Here is a 20,428-nt window from a genome sequence, read left to right on the forward strand (position 1 = left end):
AAGCTGAACCTTGAAATATCATTCAACATGGTGTTACTTTCAAAATCTGTACAAAGCTCTTTTGTCACACAGGAAGGATAGTTAGTTCAGTGATTACAGTACTAGCCTGGAACTCAGAGGAGTGGGGTTCAATTCCCTCATCTGTGTTTAAAGAACCTATGTGACCTTGGGCTAGCCCTTTTGTTTTTCAGTTCTTTGTGACTCAGTCTCCTTTATATAAAATGGAGATAGTCAAACTTCCGTACCACACAGGAGGTGGGAAGGACTCTGATATTACCATAATAGGAAGCCACCAGTACTTAAAGTAATGATTCGGTGCAGAACAGACATATATTGGGAGATGGGAATTTCAAAAATAATGAGTTAAACTACTTCTAAGGTACTACACCTCCTCCAAGCTACCTGCCCCTTTTCGTTGACTTACAATACATTTTCCTACTTAAAAAAAATTCCCTCCCTTTTTGTTGTGTGAAAGACCTGCACAGACAACAAGTGATTTACTCCATGTTACTCTACAAGCCAGCGGCAGACCTAGAAATTGAACTTGAATAAGAATCCCAGTCCAATATCTTTACCACAAGACAATCCTTATTCTGTATTCAGAAAGGAAACTATTCAGGATAACCATTGGAGCTAGACTAAAGAAATCTAAATTGTTACCAGGGATAAGTTAATTTTAAAAATGATCACCATCATCAAAATCTCTCCTAGCATCACTGAAAATGTTCAGTCAGTTGTGTCCAAAAGTCTATAGCCTCAACCTAGGAAGTGGGGGACCATCTGTAAGTTCCCTAGAACTCTGTAAGTTCCCCAGAGCTCAGAAACTCCCAGGATTGGCTCTTGTGTGAAAAAAGTATCTTCTTATTAAAATAACTGGCTTTGCATGACTTGCCTACTAGTGGTAGTATATTAAAATATAATGTATTGAGCTCCCAAACAGTATAAATCAAGATCACCTACAAGAATGACAGATAAAACTGTTTCTAATGCCTATCTTGGCTTGTCTCTTGGGCAGAGGAGGAGGGGGAAAGGAAAAGGGAAAGAGAGAATGCAATTGACAACAAAATGCCACACTGTAAACTCTTACAAAGCAAATATACATAGATGTGCAATGTTTTGTAATAATATATTCTCAGTTACTACCATGTATCTAAGCTGTACATGATCTTAATTAAGTTTGTTAGCTATTAGATGGCAAATACACTATCACATGGCTAACAATGGACAGCACAAAGAACATTTATAAACGACACTGAAATCTGCAGGAGACCAATGTAAAATGGATTGTCTTGAGTATAAATATCCAGAATTGTTTATTCAAAACAATTTAAATTAATTTCTATTGTAATTATTGGTTAGTTCGTTACCTTTGAAAATAAGTGCAAAATCAATGCATCATTCTTTCATCTATTTGAGTGCCCAAAGGAAAGTTTACTAAATAATACATATGCATTTTGTGGCAATTTCAACTGCTTAATTTTTATAGCAATAATTGATACTGCACAAAGTATCAGAAACCTACAGAATATGCTCAGCCACACTTATTAATTTCACTGGAGGAGACAGCAAAAACCTGAAATGACAATCAAGGGATACCCTTGTGATAGTAATTTGTGACCACAATAATTACTGTTTGGATGTGTGGGTCACTGACTGCAACCACCAGTAAACCAACATTACAGAAAAAACTGCAACAGTGCTTACTTACCCAGCAGAGAGCCTATAAAGATGACAATTTGCACAGTGGTAGTGAAGTATCTGTAGGTTTGCGCCTCACTGTATTCCCCATTTTCCAAAGGTCCAATCCCACTGTAGCTTTTGTTGTTCCACACAATTTGTGTATTAGATGCATTCCTAATTTCTAAAGTTCTGGTGACATCCTGATAGAGGGCATGGTCACTTTCATTCCTTGAAATCCAGCTTCTATTGTATCCCATGATGAGTGTTCTTTCTTCCTTTTCCCTACCTAATAATCACACATCATTGAACTAGTGCTTTTCACTGAACAAAGTTTACTGACAACCAAAACAAAACCCTGCTTTTGTGAATGAAGTCAAGTTCATTGTACCTAGCAATATTTTCACTGAATTTGTGTCCTAGAAAGCAGGTTTGACTTGTCATCTCTCTACCTTGTGAATCATTATATTCAGGAAAGGCTGACAGTAGGGGGTGGAGAACGGACTCTGCCTTGCTATTACTTTTCCCCTATGTTTTGTTTCTCCATACCATACATAGTGTTTCCTCAGCATGTTTTACTGCAACAAACATGAATGAGAAAAAATACAGTTCACACCACGTCACCCTCCCAGCACATCACAATAAAATAATTTATTGTATATTAGAACAGGTCTGGAAAATTTACAGAACAATCGACTGTTTCCCCCCCATCCCAATTCTCAGTTTTTGCTTATCTTAAAAAAAATAAGAGCGAGAGGAAAAGCATATCTTTTTCAGTGCCAACCTCTTACAATTGTCTTAGCACACTATTTCCATTTTTCTTACTGTGAAAAATGAATGTTTTGCATACACATTCTTGCTTACTTGATAGTAAGAAGACACTTAAATTCCAGAGGAAAGTAAATGTTCAATGGCTTCCACAGAGCTCTGGCTTTTCCCATGAAATATATATAAATAGATATATTAAATCCCAAAACAGATAATACTCCAGTCTTCAATGAACCGAACCAAACAAAACCAAATAATCCTATGTGACCTTCTGTGAGTGTATCCCCAGAACAAGAACAAATCTCTCTAAAAATTGTAATACATGACGGAGCATCCATGTAATAGAATCAGCATGCATTTCATCTATCTGCCGTCTTGACGCTTCACAGATTGCAGAAAATCTTCAAGTCTTCAGAGCTTTCAGCAAGTCTGCTCGCAGCACTGACTACTGGATAGCTTACTGCTGTGCTCATACAGATCCTAAAGAGACTAGATCACATGACCCTCAGCTGAAGGCTCTAATTTTTGATGGCAGCCATCTTGCTTGTGGAGCTGTCAGCTCAACGAGCCTGAAAAAGACACAGGAAAAGCAGAAGTTTATTTTCTGGAGGGGGAAACTTTCTCCCAAAACCTACCTTAATTTAAAATATTATGATGGTGGAGGAATGTATTTTATTGCCACCATCTGCTGGAAATTTTTATTTTGTTCAGAATTAGGAGTTTCTGAATATATTTTTGTGCAAACCACTCCTGCAATATCTAGGATCAAATTTCCAAAAAATCTCTAAATTTGCATGAACACCTCAACTGTTTACACATGTAAATTCCTTAGTGTCTATTGCACAAATGAGAGCACATGTAAATTCTAGGCAGTTGGTGAAAGTAATTTTGCAGACTGGCTCTTAGACTAGGTGAAATTTTGGCTTCATAGCTCATTAAAATAAATCTGAGTAATATGTTTTTGAAAATATGTGCTTTAAAGGTTCCCAGGAAATTGTCAAGTGTAAGTTTATTCAAATACATAGTTACATTTTAAAACATGTTACATTAATCTAGACAAGTAAAGGGTTTCTTAGCTACTGGCAATTATTTCAGTGGAAAGGAAGCTAGGGGTCACAGTGGACCATAAGCTAAATATGAGTCAACAGTGTAACACTGTTGCAAAAAAAAAAAAAAAAAAAAAAAAGAGCAAACATCATCCTGGGATATATTAGCAAGAGTGCTGTAAGAAAGACAAAAGTACATTTTCCCTCATAATCTGTACTGATATGGTGCCACAAATCAGGAAATTTATAAATAAATGGGGAACAATTCAGAGAAGAACAACAAAATTAGTAAAGGTCTAGGAAACATAACCTGTGAGAGAAGATTGAAAAAAAAATTGATTTGTTTAATCTGGGGAAGACTGAGAGGGGACATGATAACAGTTTTCAAGTGCCTAAAAAGTTGTTACAAGGAAGAGAGAGAAAAATTATTCTCCTTAACTTCTGATGATAAGACAAGAAGCAATGGGCTTAAATTGCAGCAAGGGAGGTTTAGGTTGGACATTAGAAAAAAAAAAAAACCCTTCCTGTCAGTGTGGTTAACCATTGGAATAAATTGCTTAGTAAGGTTGCAGAATCTCCACCTTTGGAGATTTTTAAGAGCAGGTTAGACAAACACCTGGTGGTCAAGATGGTGCTTAGTCCTGCCACAAGTGCAGGGAAATGAATTTGATGACTATCCAAGGTTCCTTCAAGTGCTATAATTCTTGGTGTATAGAAAAGACAGTTTTCACAGTAATTGATCAGCAAATCAGGAACTCCATCTCTAAAAGATGGAGGATGACCATGAACTCCAACTCCTTCAAAGATAAACACAACTCTTTATTCTAGCCTTCACATAACATCAGATTTTTAAAAATATGACACAGTTACAAAGTCTGCTCATTCTTTAGTCTTAACTCCAATTGTATCTCTTTGAGTATGCATTATAATAGTCTTTAATTACATAATCACAGAATATTTCTACAATCACATACAAATAATTTGTTAGAAGAATATTAAGAAAACAAATTTAAGCATTCAAAAGTTAGTCAACACCAGAATTAGTCACCTAACAACCTTATTTAAGCCCACTGGTATGTATGTATTATGATACAGTCTCTAATGACATCATCCACATACTTCCTCCCCTCCACCCCTAAAACTTCTGCCTCATTCAGTGCATGGGACACACATTGCTCACTATTCAGTTTTGTGTTTTCCTCATTTTTCTAAGTATGGCTCCAGGTCTTATTTACAGAACACTATTCAAAGCATCTTGGGTAGTGAAAGCTAGTATATTCTTGGGCTGCAGGGCTGGGGCTGGAAGGGTTTGTCTGGTGCCCTCTCTGGCTACGTCTACACTGGCCCCTTTTCCGGAAGGGGCATGTTAATTTCAGCTATCGTAGTAGGGAAATCCGCGGGGGATTTAAATATCCCCCGTGGCATTTAAATAAAAATGTCCGCCGCTTTTTCCCGGCTTTTAGAAAAGCCGGAAAAGAGCGTCTACACTGGCCCCAATCTTCTGGAAAAAGCGCCCTTTTCCGGAGGCTCTTATTCCTACTTCTTATTCCTACTTATTTAAAGGCTGTGTCTAGACTGCAAGGTTTTTTCGAAAAAAGTAGCCTTTTTTCAAAAAAATTTCACCTGCATCTAGACTACAGCCATGTTCTTTTGAAATTAAATTGAAAGAACGCGGCTTTTCTTTCGACGGCGGTACTCCTCATTTCATGAGGAAGAACACCTTTTTCAACGGCGATCCATTGAAAATAAGTGTGTGGGGATGCGGGGAGCCCCTTTTTTTTTAAAATAATGGCCTCCGGGAAGAAGCCCTGGTGGATAATCTGGGGCATGCCTTGCACGTCTCTGGTTCCTGTCTGCAGCCATTTTTTTAAAGGGACAGTCACCCTCACAGCCAGTTGTGGCAGCAAAGCAGCCAGAGCACACAGCTGTTCAAGTGCAGCCATGTCCCAGCCCCAAGACCCTCCTGACCCTTCCAGACAGCCTTCTGGGGACCCAACCAGGGGTTCCAAACGCCGGGCACCGGCATGGTCTGGGTCAGAGCTCAAGACACTTCTCGAGCTCTGGTCAGAGGAGGAGGCCTTACAAGCCCTGAACACCAGGCAGTGAAATGCGGCCATTTTTGGCTGCATAGCAGAGGCCCTGGCCCAGAGAAGGCACCACCCCCACACTCAGGACCAGGTGCGCTCTAAAGTTAAGGAGCTGCACCAAGGCTATGTCAAGGCCAGGGAGCAAAGCTCCCGTTCTGGGGCAGCCCCCCGCACCTGCCCCTATTATTTAGAGCTGGCCCAGATCCTTGGTGGTGGGGAAGCATGCACACCATTGCGTCTCGTCCAGTCTGGCTTGGGGAACCCTGTGGTGGACACACCAGAGCAGGACCTAGAGCAGTCCAGGGGAGACGGGGAGATGGTGCCGGAGGAGGAGGACAGCGAGGAGACGGTGACCCTCATTCTGGAGCCAGTCACCCAGACCCCAGAGCCTCCCAGGTGTCATCTGATGCCAGAGACGAAGCAGCAGGTGAGTGCAGTGAGGTCGTGTAACACACGGGGGGGGGGGGGAGAAGGTGTGTGCACAGTGGGTGATGCACAAGGGAAACCTGTTATGCTCACCATGGACATCATGCAGCTGGCTGTGCATGTGCCAACATGTTCAGCGGTACAGTGACACACATGGGGGTGCACCATGTGGTGGCATAAACCATGTCCAGAACACACCCAGGTGGGTTGTCAGTGTGAAGTCCCATTGACACTTCGGGACCCCTGTGATGCTTAGGCTGATGCCCAGGTCACACATGGTGTTACCTTCAGAATGTCTGAGTCTCCTGTCTGAAGGAGAGGGAATGCCCTTTTGGACAGCTGTTGCACACATGACTGATTGTGATAGAAATGTAGCCGTGTTAGTCTGATCTGTGGAAGTGGGTCTGGATCACAAAAGCTCATCACCTAATAAACCATCTTGTTAGTCTTTTAAGTGCTACATAGTCCTGTTTTTTTATGACTGATTGTGTATTCCTCTTTGCCTCCACAGCTGGACCAGCCGTGCAAGAGGGCCGCAACACCCCAGCCCCACCTCCATCCCGGGGACATGGGAGCCGCAGACACAGGCGTCCTGAGGCAGCATGTGGCAGCCGTGCAGGAGCTCAACACCATCCTGCGAGAGAGGATGGAGGCAGAGGCTCGGTGGCATGATCGGCTGATGGAGGAGCTTATCCAGCAGCACACGTCCCTGTGTGCCACTCTCAGGGAGGTCTGTGGCTTGCCTGCTCCTGTGCCTGGTCCTGCTCCTCCAGCACCCCATGACCCCACTCCACCAAACCCCCCTTCCACAGCACCCTCCCTTTCCCCCCTTGCCGCCCCAGTCCCTCACCCCCTCTTTCCCCCTGGCCCTCCTCTCCCCCAGCCCCTGTCTCCCTCTGGCCCCCCTCTCCCCCAGGCCTCCCAGTCCCAAGTGCACCTACCCTCTGTCGTCCAGCCAACAGACAGTCACCCCACCCAATCCCGTGGCCATGGTGGACCCTGAACACGAGGCACAAGCAGGAGACTGTGAGCAGGCAAGCACCGTGCAACCTGATTCCCTTCCCCCTTCCAGGTTTCAAGCACCCCCATCACCCCAGTTAAATATCAAGCATTGTGTTAAAGAAAATGTTTATTGTACATAGTTTGTCATGAAAGTATATTTTCTCCATCAAAAATCAACTAAAGCTTTTTTATGTTTGCAACAGTTATACATTCTTTCAGTTACTGATATTTATAACAATAAAACAGAAGTTATTCTTTTGAGACAGACCCTGGTGTTTATTATTTCTACAAACAGGGTCAGGATATGGGTTGAGGAGGGAAGCTTGTATTGGGCCAGGGCCAAGTCCCCAGACAGGAGCCCCTCAGGAGAGTCAGTGGCCTCCAATAGAGAATTGCTCCCGTAGGGCCTCCCGGATGTGAACAGCAGACTGGTCAGCCTGGCAGATGGCAGCTGTCCATGGCTGGGTAAAGTGCCTCTCCTGACCATCAACACCTGTACCCCACCCTGGTAGGAAGGCCTCCCCTTTCCTCTCCACCAGGTTATGGAGAACGCAACACGTAGCCACCACCTCAGGGATGTTGTGGTCCCCATGTCTAGCCGTGTGAGCAAGCACTGGAATCTCCCTTTTAAATGTCCGAACGCACATTCCACCTGGTTGCGAGCCCAGTTAAGATGAGCATTAAACTGCTCCTTGCTCGCATCCGGGTGGCCAGTGTAGGGCTTCATCAGCCACGGCATCAGGGGGTAGGCGGCATCAGCCACTATGCACACCGGCATGTACACATCCCCAACCGCAAAGTCGTGATGCGGGAAAAATGTTCCTGCCTGAAGCCTCCGGTAGGGGTACGAGTTCCTGAAGATGAGGGCATCATGTGCCCACCCTGACCACCCAACACAAATGTCAGTAAACTGGCCACGATGGTTGACCAGGGCCTGGAGGACCATTGAAAAGTAGCCCTTCCTGTTAATGAATTGGGCTGCACGATGGGGCGGTGCACGGATTGGAATGTGTGTCCCATCGAGTGCTCCTCCACAATTCGGGAACCCAAGGGCAGCAAAGCCTGCCACGATGCTGTCCAGATCTGCTAGATGGATGAGCCTGTTCAGCAGCTCAGAATTGATGGCCCTCACCACCTGCAGAAAGAGACAGACAACAAAGTTTTAGAAGGGGTGCCTTATCTCTTAGGAGGAGAACCCACCACCCACCTTCCCTCTCAAACACCCTGGGAATCCCCTCCTCAGAACTCCCTCCACACCCCAGCAGCTCAGGGTGAGTGGAGGTGCTCCCTCCCACTCCCACTCCACTTTGCCCTTTCCTGACAGTCTCCCTCCCCCCCAAACTGTGACTGTTCCCCGACAATGACTTACCTCCATCAGGATGGACCCAACAGTAGACCTGCCCACTCTAAATTGGTGTCCCATGGAGCGGTAGCTGTCGGGGGTGCCCAGCTTCCAGAGGGCAATAGCGACCCTCTTTTCCAGGGGGATAGTAGGTCACAGGTGGGTGTCCTGCTGTTGCAGAGCCGGGGCGAGCCAGGTACACAGCTCCTGGAAAGTGGCCTTCTGCATCCAGAAGTTGCAGTGCCACTCTTGGTCATCCCAGAGCTCCATAACGAGCCTGTCTCACCAGTCAGAGCTGGTGTCAAGCCTCCAAAAATGCCTCTCCACGAAGAAGTTTGGAGGCAAGGGCAGTGGGGCTGCAGGACGGACGAACCCTTCGTACCTCTGGTCTGGATCCAGATGGGGAAGTAGCCTCATGACTATGTCATGCAGATGCAGCAACACTTGCAGTATGATGGCATGGGGCCATCGCCTGCCCAGGGGCAGCTCTGGCTCCATGCCAAAAAAAAGGAGTCTAAAACAGAAAAACCTCCAAACAAAAAACCTTCTGGGGTGTCCCAGGAAGCTGGGCACTCCAAACAAGCACTGCAATACCTTGCTTACCTCCTAGAGGGACAGCAAAGGCAGCTGCAGGAGCAGAGCAATGGGTGTTCAGGGGCATCCCTTTAACCACGCGTCTCTGCAAAGGGTAGGCAGCAGCACCCGGAAGGAAATGCTGCCCCCATGCCCTGGCAGAAGCGGTTCCAGGTGCCTTTTTCTTTCAAAAGAGCGTCCAGCAGTCAGGACGCTCTTTTTCGAAAAAGCAGATCGATTTTCTGATCCGCGTATTGTAGTCTAGATGCTCTTTTTCGAAAGAAATTTTTTTGAAAGTTTCTTTCAAAAAAGCGTCTTTCGAAAGAGGCTTGCAGTCTAGATGTAGCCCGAGAGGGATAAGGGATCTTTCGGAAAAGACTTTATTTTTCGAAAGATCAGCGTCTAGGCTTGCGCTTTTCTCCGACAAGGCTCCGTGCCGAAAAAAAGTGGCAGCCATTTTTATGCTAATGAAGCACAGGAGATTTAAATCCCTGCTTCATTAGCAATTGCGATACGTCTAATTTACATCCCTTTTCCGAAAAAGGGATGTAGTCTAGACATAGCCTAGGTGATTCATGAGTGGCTTTGAGAGCATTCATGGAATCTGTGTTCCACATGTGGTTGTATTGATTAGTAACAGCACCTGGAGGGGATTGCTATTGTTAACTAGCAAAGCATTGTGAGATATAGTCTAGGATGGAGAGTTTAGGAGGGCACAGCAATTCCAGAGTCCCAGGATGTACCCCAGGGATTCCCATCACAAAATGTATTCAAGTCAGCAGGACCTGATGAAATTTATCCTAAGTAATTAACTCAACTTTAAAGCAATATTAGAAACAGGTAAGGAGAAGGATTAGGAACTAGCTTCCCCAAGCCAATAGTTCATACCCTGCCCATGGTTTGAGCTGTTTAATAAATTATTTGAAAGTATTATTAAATTCACCAGCAGCAATCTAGTCAGCTGTCAGAGCCACTCCTTGCATTGCCAACTGCCATATTCTGTGCTAATTTCTGAATCGGCAGAGACATCCTGTGCTTGCTTTAAAATGGTCCTAACCTTTGTCTGTACACACCTCTCAGTGGAGTAACTTTGCCTTTTGTAACCATCACACTGCTTATAGGAAAGCCTTTTGATTTCTCTTGTGCAAATCACAGATGCATTGCCTTATCAAAAACATCATCATCACACAACACATCTGCTTTGTACTTCTCTGCCATCTTTGGCTTCTTTTGCAAATTAATTTTTTTTATGACTTTTCCAAATATCAGTGATTGGTGATTTCTTGCTACCATATTCTATTGCTTTGTTGCTAAGATGAACACCATTGTTCAGTTTTTTAATATTTCTACCTTTGTGTCAATTAAAAGTGTGACATATTTGCACTTCCTAGTACTTCCCATTTTGCTTAGCTGCACAATATTTTATTATTAATTATTGTTGTTGTTATTAGTCTCTGCTGCTACCTGATTGCATACTTCTGGTTCCAAATGATGTATGGTGATATGGTTGACTGGTCAGTTTGCAGAGCTGATGTTTGTATTTCTAAGGTTCTGCTGTTAAATCACCTCCCTACTCATCCAAAAGGTGCTTAAGTTTCATTATTCCTGCTTTGGACATGTAAACTGACACACATAGATTGGTTTGCCAAGGAAACATAAAATACATTTGTTATTCATTTCGCAAAAGATAGATAAATGCTAAAATAAGATTTAAAAAACGAAGTTAGCCGCTGTCTTTTTATTTCTAGGTTAGTACCTTGTTCACATCTGTAATTGCTTTAAAATCAGACCTCTCAATATCATGCCATTAAAAAAAGGCCATCTCATGTGTATGCTAATTAGTAGTAAATACTAACTTACAACAGAAGACCTTCTTTCCATTTTTTTGTCCAGTGGGTATTCAATTTCTTTGCAATATGGGAATTTGGATTTTTGTGGTCACAATGTGTAGCATGTATGTGTTTTTTTCAAATATTAATGGCATATCTTAGAAGAGTGATTTGAAATGCATGAATTGTACTGAGAAAGTATCAGAAATACTATCAGGATAATTTAATATTAAAGTAGGTCAGAGTTCATAGCTCATCGCTATAAAGAAATGACAGTTTCTTCACAGTTAACTTATTTTTGTTAAAATGGTTGACTTTGACCATTCCATCTAACCTCTGTTTGAAAGGTCACAGGTGGACTTGTGGCAAAGATGAAATATTAGGAATGTTTAGGGAATATAGTCATGTGATGGTAATGAAATATCAGTTTGAACAATCAGGAGTTTGCTTTTGCTGAAGTTTCCAAAACTTGTTTTTAAATTTGATTAGAGTTAATTTGTTACAGGGAGAGAGGCCTGGAAAACTTTTTAACCCTTACAGCAGTTTTCTTTTAGAGAGTTTTGATTTCCTGCACAGTCCCCCCTTTAGACACAATTGGAGTTATTTGATTTTTCTCCCACAATCCCTAAATGGCCCCCTCAAGGAGTGAGCTCACAACACTGGGTTTAGCAGGCCCATGCTCAAACCACTTAACTATCCCTCCTCCTGGATTTATTAAGCTTCTCAAGGTTGGGACCAGGTCATCCTGTGTATTTATGCCACACCGAGCAAAATGGGGCTCTGATCCTAATTGTGCCCACCACAACCCAAACAGAAAATGTGTGAGAAGTCTCTGGGTTCATAGATAATGCAACCTATCAGTCTTCCTAACAGCCTGAAATATTTACAATCTTACACACACACTGGGGACTTTTTGAGAGCCAGTAGTTAAGTTCAGAGCATCATTTCCCCGGCTGGTGCACCAGTTTTGTCCCTTCCCCTTCATCAGTCAGACGGGAGTAGGAAGGGCCGAGGTGGAGAGCAGCTATGTAGATGTCAGGCAGATCCCGGGGCTGAGGCTCTGGGGAGGAGGCCCGGGAGGCCCTAGTTTCAGTGCCTGCAGCGGCTCCATCTGCGGCCGCGGGGGGCAGCACAAGCGGTGGGTGGGGCCTGCAACGGACACGGGCTGCCAGGGCGGAAGAACCGCCAGCGCTCTTGCCCCTGCCGCCTCCACGGTGGCAGGAGCCCGGAGCGGCGGCCCCGCCATGGGTGGCAGCGGCCGGAGCTGACATGGCCCGGGTGAGCGACGCGCCGGAGGCGGAGGAGGCCCCCGAGAGTTACCCGCTGCGCCAGGAGAACGAGCTGCAGGTTCTGGAGTCCATCTACGGGCAGGACTTTCGAGACCTGCGCCCAGAGCGGCCCTGGAAGGTACCGAGCCGCGCGGGGCGGGCGCCTGGCCGGGGGTGTGCGCGCCTGGCTGGGATCCCGCGCAGCGTGGCGCTGCAGTGACCATCGTGCGCTGGGGGTGTCTCCTCATCCTGCCTTTTCCCCTTGAGAGGAGCCTGGGGTGGGATTCCCGGTAACCCCCGCGCGGACCCTTCTTAGCCTCCTGGCCCGAGTGGCTGCTTGAGCTCCCCTGCAGCACGCGTGGCGGCCCCTGTTTGACCAGGCCAGGCGAGGCGCCGCGCTCCCTTCCCATCCCACCCGGGACGGTGCAACGCGAGAGCCATGTGCGGGAGAGAGACTGAAGAGCCTTTTCCCCGGCACGTTGTCACTAAGCTCCATGCACCATAGCGGCAGCTTTCTTGGAGACCTAGCAAAGGTTTTCTTACCTCCCGTGGGAAGCAGAGACATGCCTCTGCTATACACCCAGCATTACCAACATTGTTTTGTTGCTGTTACAGGGACAATGGAAAGATAATAATTAATAATTGATAATCTGAGCAGACGGGCTTCTCAGGCCATGTTTATTATGCTAGGCCAGCAGTTGTAGCCAAAATAATCTGTATAGCTGTATGCTTTAGCCAAAGTTAAAGCCAGTGCTATTGGGCTTTTTTTCACAGTATTAATTAAACTCAAAGGGACAGCTTGAATATTGAGTTTAATATAATTAAGAAGCTGCTGAAGCCTTGTCTAGGTTACCCCTGGTGCTACCATTTGAAACTTAGTGGAAAGTTTTTGCTAAAATGTTTTAGTGTAATAGAAAGGCTTAAAGGCCTCTCCCCTTTTCATCTGTCTGGAACCCCAATTTGGAGTTCTCTGGGTATAGTAATCATTAAACAGAAATGAGCAAGACTCTTAATAGGGACCTAGTTAGGCAAAGGAAATTGTTCATTGTTTTTCTTTCAAGAGCTGTTTCTAAATGTACATAAAACATCTGTGTATGACATTCCCTGGCACCAGGGAATTACTGTTATCACCTGCATGTTCAGGAAGGTGTGTAAGTGAAATAAAAGGGTGACTTTGGGATTGACTTTAAAGGGAAGCCCTCCCACTCCCAGCTGCTGCTGCTGCTGCTAAACTGACAGATAGAATTTTGCCTCTGATACTTCCCTCTAGTATTGTGGAATTAAACACCCATCTATTCCAGAAGCATATGTAAAGTACAGATAATTTTGGATTGCCATTTAGAACATAGCTGAAGTCAAATAGGTACAGGACCCTGGTTGCACTGTGGTGGCCTCAACAGGACCTGGGGGCAGGTAGGACTTTGGCTGTGCTGCTGCAGCCTCAGTGGGACCCGGCCATGGCACAGCAGCCCCAGCGGAGGCAGTCAGGACAGTAGCCTCAGCACAGCACTGGCCCTGGGCTGCTCTGCGGTGACCCCACCTGCACCACTGCAGTTCTGAACAAGGCCCCACCATGCCCAGTAAGACCCCCCCACCCTAGCTGCACTGTACCCACCAATGGTTAAACAATATAATTGTTTAACTATTCTGATTGATATTTGCATCCCTTCAGTGAACCACTGTTTGACCTAATTTAGTAATCTAGAAGTCCCTCTTACCTAAATGTAAATTCATTATAGGGCACTACTTCTTCAGAATATCTCTATCCTCACTTATTCCATGAATCTACCCAAATAGGTTGGATAAACTAAGATTGAATTGGTTGAAATAAGATGATCAGTGGTCAGAAGGGATCATTTGGATCATCTAGAATTTCCCTGAATTGATTCTTACTTAAATTAAAAGCATTGTTTTATATTTTAGGTAAAACAGCCTCCAGAAATCAGTTTAGTTCTTCGTCCCCAAGGTTTGACTGGTGACAATGAAGTTTATGCCAAAGTTGATTTGTGGGTCAAATGTCCACAAACCTACCCTGATACGTGAGTGAAAATCAAAATATAGTCTTTTAGTAGTTTCTTTAGTCTGTCGTTTGACAAAAATGGAAGTTGAAGTGTGACACTCTGTTAATTGCCCTTATTTTTAACATAGTTCAAATGTGTCTATATTTGTTAGACATGACATTGAAGTATAAAAATGGGTAACCTTGTTTCTATAATCAATGTGCAAACATGTATCTGAGATAGAAGCAACCTCATCCATTCTGTGATATTGCTGCCAGTGAGTAATAGAGTTGCATCTGTCAGTTGGAGAGTTGGGCACTAATTCAGGACACCCAAGTAATTTTAAACATGTGAGTTCTTCACAGAAGTCATTGACACAGCTCATGAGTTTAATGCCAACAGATTACCTTGCTGATTAGGAGACAAAATCTTCATCTTTAAAACTGTTCACCTCTCCTAGTTCTGTCATCTTCTGGTCCAGTAGTGTGCTGAATTATCCATTAGCCCTTCATGATGCTATTTAATTTGAATGATGAAAAGGGTTATGGGTGATCAGCAGCTACTGGGATTTGGTCTTGATATTAATTTTGTGGCTATTGTGTCAAAACAGTCCAGTATTTTATTCAGTCTATCTGCCTCCAGTCGTGCTCAGTGTCAAATACCTCAAAGAAAAATATAAGCCCCCATAGTATGCCCAGTTATGCACTAATCTAACATAAGGGGAAGGGGAATGTTCCTGAACAAATGACCGTTTGATTATACCCTGAAACTTGAGGATTAATTGCCATTATAATTGTGTTTTAAGATAGTGTAACTTTAGATGTTTTTCTTATTTCTACAACAAATGTCTAAGCTTTTAAAAAATGTTATTTACCCGAATGTATTTTATTGTAGTCTATTCCTCAGGTTAATTACATATTGCTTACATAATGAAAAAGGAAAATCAGTAAATCTGAAACTGCCATATTTTATGCCAGAAATATGTACTGTAGTTTCAGTATATTCCTTTAAAGAATAATGTACTGAGTTAGATCTTTAGTTATTACAGACTGTGTGGTCACTCTGACGGTTCTTCTGCTGATTGAAACTGTTAAGTACTTGTGAGCCAGTAATTCAGATTATGTTGAGTATAAAGCAGAACTTTTTTATAATCTTGGATTTAGAGTATTATTTTGCTTGGATGTTGAATGATGATTGCTAGGTTGCTTGAAAGGAAAAAAAAAAGGTTCCTATTGCCCTGTTGTATAGCCCATATCAGTGGTTTTCAAACTTTTTGTCTCCTGACCTCATTGAAGAAAATTATTGATGGCCACAACCCAACATATTTGTGCTCCAGGTTGGGGCTAAGGCAGGCCTACTGCCTGTCCTGACACCACAGACCATGCTGCACTCCAGAAGCAGCCAGCAGCAGGTTCTAGCCCAGGGTTGGGCAATAATTTTTTGCTTGGGGCCACTTCAGAAATTTTTGAAGTGGCCCAAGGCTGCTCCAGAAGGGGCAGGGTCTCAAGTAGAAGGGGTGAAGCCACGATACTTCTGAGCTTTCCCGCCCACAGACCATGATTGGTTTGGGGGTGGAGTAGAACCTTTGCTCCTCCCCCCCCCCCCCCCCCAGAGGTTCCCCTTAGGCACCCATACCCCTGGTGGTGTGAGGAGACTTCATGCGCTACTGCTTTTGCCCCCAGGCCAATCAAGGCCTACGGGTGAAGGAGCAAGTGAAGCGTCCTTCCGCCTAGCCAAGAGCGTGTGATGCTTCTAAGTGCCGCATGCTTCTGTAAGAAACATCAGGAAACATCGCATGCTCCCCCAGGTCCTGACTGGCCTGGGGGCGGGGAGCGCTCTAAGCCTCCTCCCACCCAGTCAGGAGTGCATGATGCTTCTAAGCGCTGCACGCTCTTCAAAGGGCGGAAACAGGGTGGACGAAACTTTGCGTGCTCCCCCAGACCCTAATTGGCCTGGGGATGGGGGAGCAGCAGGGCCTCTGTGGGCTGGATCAACCTGCTTGGTGGGCCGGATCTGGCCTGTGGCGGCCCTTTTACCCACCCTGTTCTAACCAGTGGGAGTGTGGCACTAGTGCTTGGAGCAGGAGCAGTGCGCGGAGCTCTGTGCGCTCTTGTGCCCCATGCCCTCCCTTAGGAGCCAGGCCTGCTGCTGGCTGCTTCTGGGGCGCAGCTCAGCCTGCAGGAACAGGAACAGGACAGGCAGGAAGCCTGCCTTAGTACCCCCAGTGATCACCCCAGAAGAAATGAGGCTCAGTCCCTGATGTTCCACGACCCAGAACTGGATTACAACTTGTATTTTGAAAACCACTGGCCAATATGGATGTTGTTTTCTTTCTGCACAGGTGATCTTTAATAAAAAGAACATTTCTTGTGATCTTTTTCCTTCAGTGTCCCTGAAATACAGTTAAAAAATGCAAAAGGTTTGTCAAATGAAAACCTTAATTTGTTAAAATCCAGACTAGAGGAATTGGCAAAACAACTCTGTGGAGAGGTAAGAGTTCTCACTTTTGTGAAAAGCCTAATCTGATTCTAAATAGTATTGAAATCTATGTATAATAAAATGTTATCAAAATAAAGATCTTCAAATGCATCAAAACTAGAATCTGATTATATCATATCATAGTGAAGCAGGATGTGGGGTCTGTTCTTCCCTTAATGCTTTTGCAGCTCAGTAAAGTTCAGTATGCAGATTAAGAAAACAATAAACCATAATGAAACTGAAGCTTCATCTAGACTGCATTGCTTTTCCAGGCTCGGACACACTTTTTCACCATCCCTGTAAACCTCGTTGTACAAGGCATAAGGGATGTGTCGAAAGAGCAATTTTTTCTTAAATTTAGTGCTGTGTAGACATGCCAAACTTCAGAAGATCCTCTTTGATAACTAAATTGGAAAAAAAATTTCCAATTTGACTCTGTAGTCTAGACTTAGCCTGAGTTTGCATTTGTTACCTGTCTAGAGACTGCAGGATCATACCATTGGAATGCTTTTGTCATGTTATAGAAAATAGTAATACTTACATTGAATTGTAATTTCATTATAAAATGGCCATAACTATTTAGTCAAACATACTTTTTTACTCTGAGGAGGTGAAAGCCGTGTACTCTGGTGCATTCAATAGTAGACTGTGGGACAAGAGACCTGGATACTAAACCCACCTCTACTGTCCAGGTCATGTCTTTGTGTGCATGCACATACATACACCTCTCCCTCCTGTGTAGAGCCCCTATTCACCCCTCCAACCCTGACTCCTGCACTCTCCTTCTCCAACAGCTTCTTCCCTGAGCCCCTCCTTACAGACCTGAGCAACACTGGGTATTTGTGCTAGTTATTCATGTAGTACAAAATATAGATTTTGTATTTACTTTATTCAGATTGTAATAAACACTTCAAGTATGTTAATTACAAGTATCACTATAAATGTTTTACAAACTCAGTATCCATATGGACTGAATATGGATGGAATTGATCCAAACGGTTGACAATGAATGTGAGAGCCTTTTCTAAAAGCAGTATTTGCAATATGCATTTCTTATATGCATGTGCATATTTTACAGATAAATATGTTTGTGTTTAGCTTGCTTGTTTAAACTTTTAAAAAGAAAAAAAAATCAAGCAGTAGTACCTCTTCAATGTATTACAACAGGAGAACATTTTTGCTCCCAGTTTCCTGTGTCAATATGCAAGTTTATTTGGCACATCTTTTTTCCATTTATACAGCATATTTCTGTTTTTATTTTTAATATGTTCTCCGATGGGGACTTTTAAAAGAATTATTTTAGGTAATTTTTTCATTCAAATTTTGTTTACTAATGAATTGTTACTTAAGAATTTTTAGTATCTTCGGGGAATTAATAGTTCAACATTGTACTCCTGATTTTTATAATAAATGTGTTAATGATAAATGGGAGCAGATGTTCACAAACTGTGGTCTATGGACCAAGGGTGGTTTGTTGTGTACTTCCTGTGATCATCGTGTTGACACTCATCCTTCCTTCTAGCTGCTGTATCACATTATAGGAGTCAAGATAATTAAATAATTTCCTAATAAATATTACTATTCCTTTTGAGCAATTTCCTGTACTTGCTATAGGGATATATTATACAATCATGGATGAGAGTTATTCCTGAGAGAGCCTTTTTATTAGAATGTGCTCAAATGAGTGGGCCCTCTGAAGCAGAGCCTTTAGCTCCCTAGTCTGAGTAAGTGTGTGTTACACACTAGGTGGAAAGCTATTTTTTAAGAATGTTTATTTAGAAAAACCTTCTTTAATTGTTGTCCCTCTTCACTTGCTTTTAATTCTGTGATACTGTGGGAAGAGCATGGCAAGAGCAAATGTGTTCATGTTGCATTATGCCTTCTCTTGCACACTGTCTTCTGGGTTCATTATTAGGAGCAATCAAGTGATTAAATATTTAAAATTCTTGGGAATTTAAATTAACTACAGGCAGATAGTGTAATGTGGTGTTGTCATATGCACACCTGAATTGAAACCAAACCCTATGTTGTGGGTTTATTAGTACGTCACTTGGCTGAAAAGGTGAAACACTATGGTGTTGCTTTCATTTTGGAGAGCTGATAGTCTTTTCACTCTGGGGGCTAATTGACTTGAAAAAGGCTGTTACTAGACAGTGGTAATGATCTTCCATCCTAGTCCATTGGTATATTGGCAACATCTTTCAGATTAACTTCCTGGAGTGTCCCATCACTCAGATGTCCCACAGCTCTTCCACTAATATACCCATTGGCTACGTCTACACTGGCCCCTTTTCCGGAAGGGGCATGTAAATTTCATGAGTCGTCGTAGGGAAATCCGCGGGGGATTTAAATATCCCCCGCGGCATTTAAATAAAAATGTCCGGAAAAGAGCGTCTAGACTGGCCCCGATCCTCCGGAAAAAGTGCCCTTTTCCGGAGGCTCTTATTCTTACTTTGAAGTAGGAATAAGACCCTCCGGAAAAGGGCACTTTTTCCGGAGGATCGGGGCCAGTCTAGACGCTCTTTTCCGGCTTTTTTAAAAGCCGGAAAAAAGCGGCGGACATTTTTATTTAAATGCCGCGGGGGATATTTAAATCCCCCGCGGATTTCCCTACGACGACTGCTGAAATTTACATGCCCCTTCCGGAAAAGGGGCCAGTGTAGACGTAGCCATTCAGTTTCTCTTCTGAGCTAGTGCCATGTTCTCTCTAGAACATAGAATGAGTTGGAAGAATTCCAGCTGTTTCTCCCTTCACCCCACCCCAGCTGGACTATATTAAATGTGATTTTGGCAGTGTCCCAGGAGGCACAAGATTCATATGTCTCTTAATGCTTCAAACTCCATTCCAGAGGATGCGTGTCTCTGCTGATAATAGGTTCTGCTCAATTTTGATCCAAAGCAGGGTGGACCAACATATGCTCCTTTTCATCATCTCAGTCAGATACATAAGAATGGCCATACTGGATGAGACCAAAGGTCCATCTAGCCCAGTGTCCTGTCTGCCCACAGTGGCCAATACCAGATGCCCCAGAGGGAGGGATCACAACAGGTAATCCTCACATGATCCCTCCCCTGTCACCTACCTCCAGAGAAACAGAGGCTAGGGATACCATTTCTGCCCATCCTGGCTAATAGCCATTAATGGACCTACTCTCCATGAATCTGTCTAGCTCTTTTTTTAACCCTGTTAAAGTTCTAGCCTTCACCACATCCTCTGGCAAGGAGTTCCACGGGATGACTTTGTGCTGAGTGAAGAAAAAATTCCTTTTGTTTGTTTTAAACCTGTTGCCTATTAATTACATTTGGTGACCCTAGTTCTTTTATTGTGAGACTAAACAAATAACTTTTCCTTATTCACTTTTACCATACCAGTCATCATATTATAGACCTCTATCATATCCCCCCCTTAGTCTCCTCTTATTCTAAGATGAAAGGGCCAAGTCTTTTTAATCTTTCTTCATATGGGACCTGTTTCAAACCCCTAATCGTTTTTGTTGCTGTTTTCTGAACCTTTTCCAATGCCAATATATCTTTTTTGAGATGAGGTGACCACATCTGTACACTGTATTAAAGATGTAGGCGTACCATAGTTTTATATAGAAACAATCAGATATTTTCTATTTTATTCTCTATCCCTTTTTTAATGACTCCTAACATTCTATTTGCATTTTTGACTGCTACTGCACAATGAGTGGATGTTTTTAAAGAACTATCCAGTGACCCCAAGATCTCTCTCTCTTGAGTAGTTGTAGCCAAATTAGTCCCCATCATATTGTGTATATATAGTTGCGATTATTTTTCCAATGTGCATTACTTTACATTTATCAACATTGAATTTAATTTGCCACTTTGTTGCCCAATCACTTAGTTTGGTGAAATCTTTTTGAAGCTCTTCACAGTCTGTTTTGATCTTATCTATCTTGAGCAGTTTA

General features: G+C 43.5%; 2 protein-coding genes across 5 annotated transcripts in view; one reads left to right on the forward strand and one right to left on the reverse strand.

The window, feature by feature from the left end:
- The window catches only part of GPR176 (G protein-coupled receptor 176), a 59,943-nt gene extending 56,940 nt beyond the window's left edge, over positions 1–3,003 (reverse strand). The window contains exon 1 of the mRNA XM_075927076.2: positions 1,709–3,003. Within this exon, the coding sequence (XP_075783191.1) occupies positions 1,709–1,937 (229 nt within the window). The 5' untranslated portion in view covers positions 1,938–3,003. The remainder of the gene's footprint in view (positions 1–1,708) is intronic.
- Positions 3,004–11,788: 8,785 nt separating this feature from the next.
- The window catches only part of EIF2AK4 (eukaryotic translation initiation factor 2 alpha kinase 4), an 87,083-nt gene continuing 78,443 nt past the window's right edge, over positions 11,789–20,428 (forward strand). The window contains exons 1-3 of one of the 4 annotated variants that reach the window (XM_075927078.2): positions 11,790–12,157; positions 13,942–14,057; positions 16,406–16,508. In XM_075927078.2, the coding sequence (XP_075783193.2) occupies positions 12,020–12,157; positions 13,942–14,057; positions 16,406–16,508 (357 nt within the window). In that variant the 5' untranslated portion in view covers positions 11,790–12,019. Of the gene's footprint in view, positions 12,158–13,941; positions 14,058–16,359; positions 16,509–20,428 lie in introns of those variants that run through there. The other 3 variants (XM_006128641.5, XM_075927079.2, XM_006128642.4) reach the window with 3 other exon arrangements.

This window comes from Pelodiscus sinensis, chromosome 5 (assembly GCF_052426305.1).
Source record: "Pelodiscus sinensis isolate ZL-2025 chromosome 5, ASM5242630v1, whole genome shotgun sequence".
Classification (NCBI taxonomy): domain Eukaryota; kingdom Metazoa; phylum Chordata; order Testudines; family Trionychidae; genus Pelodiscus; species Pelodiscus sinensis.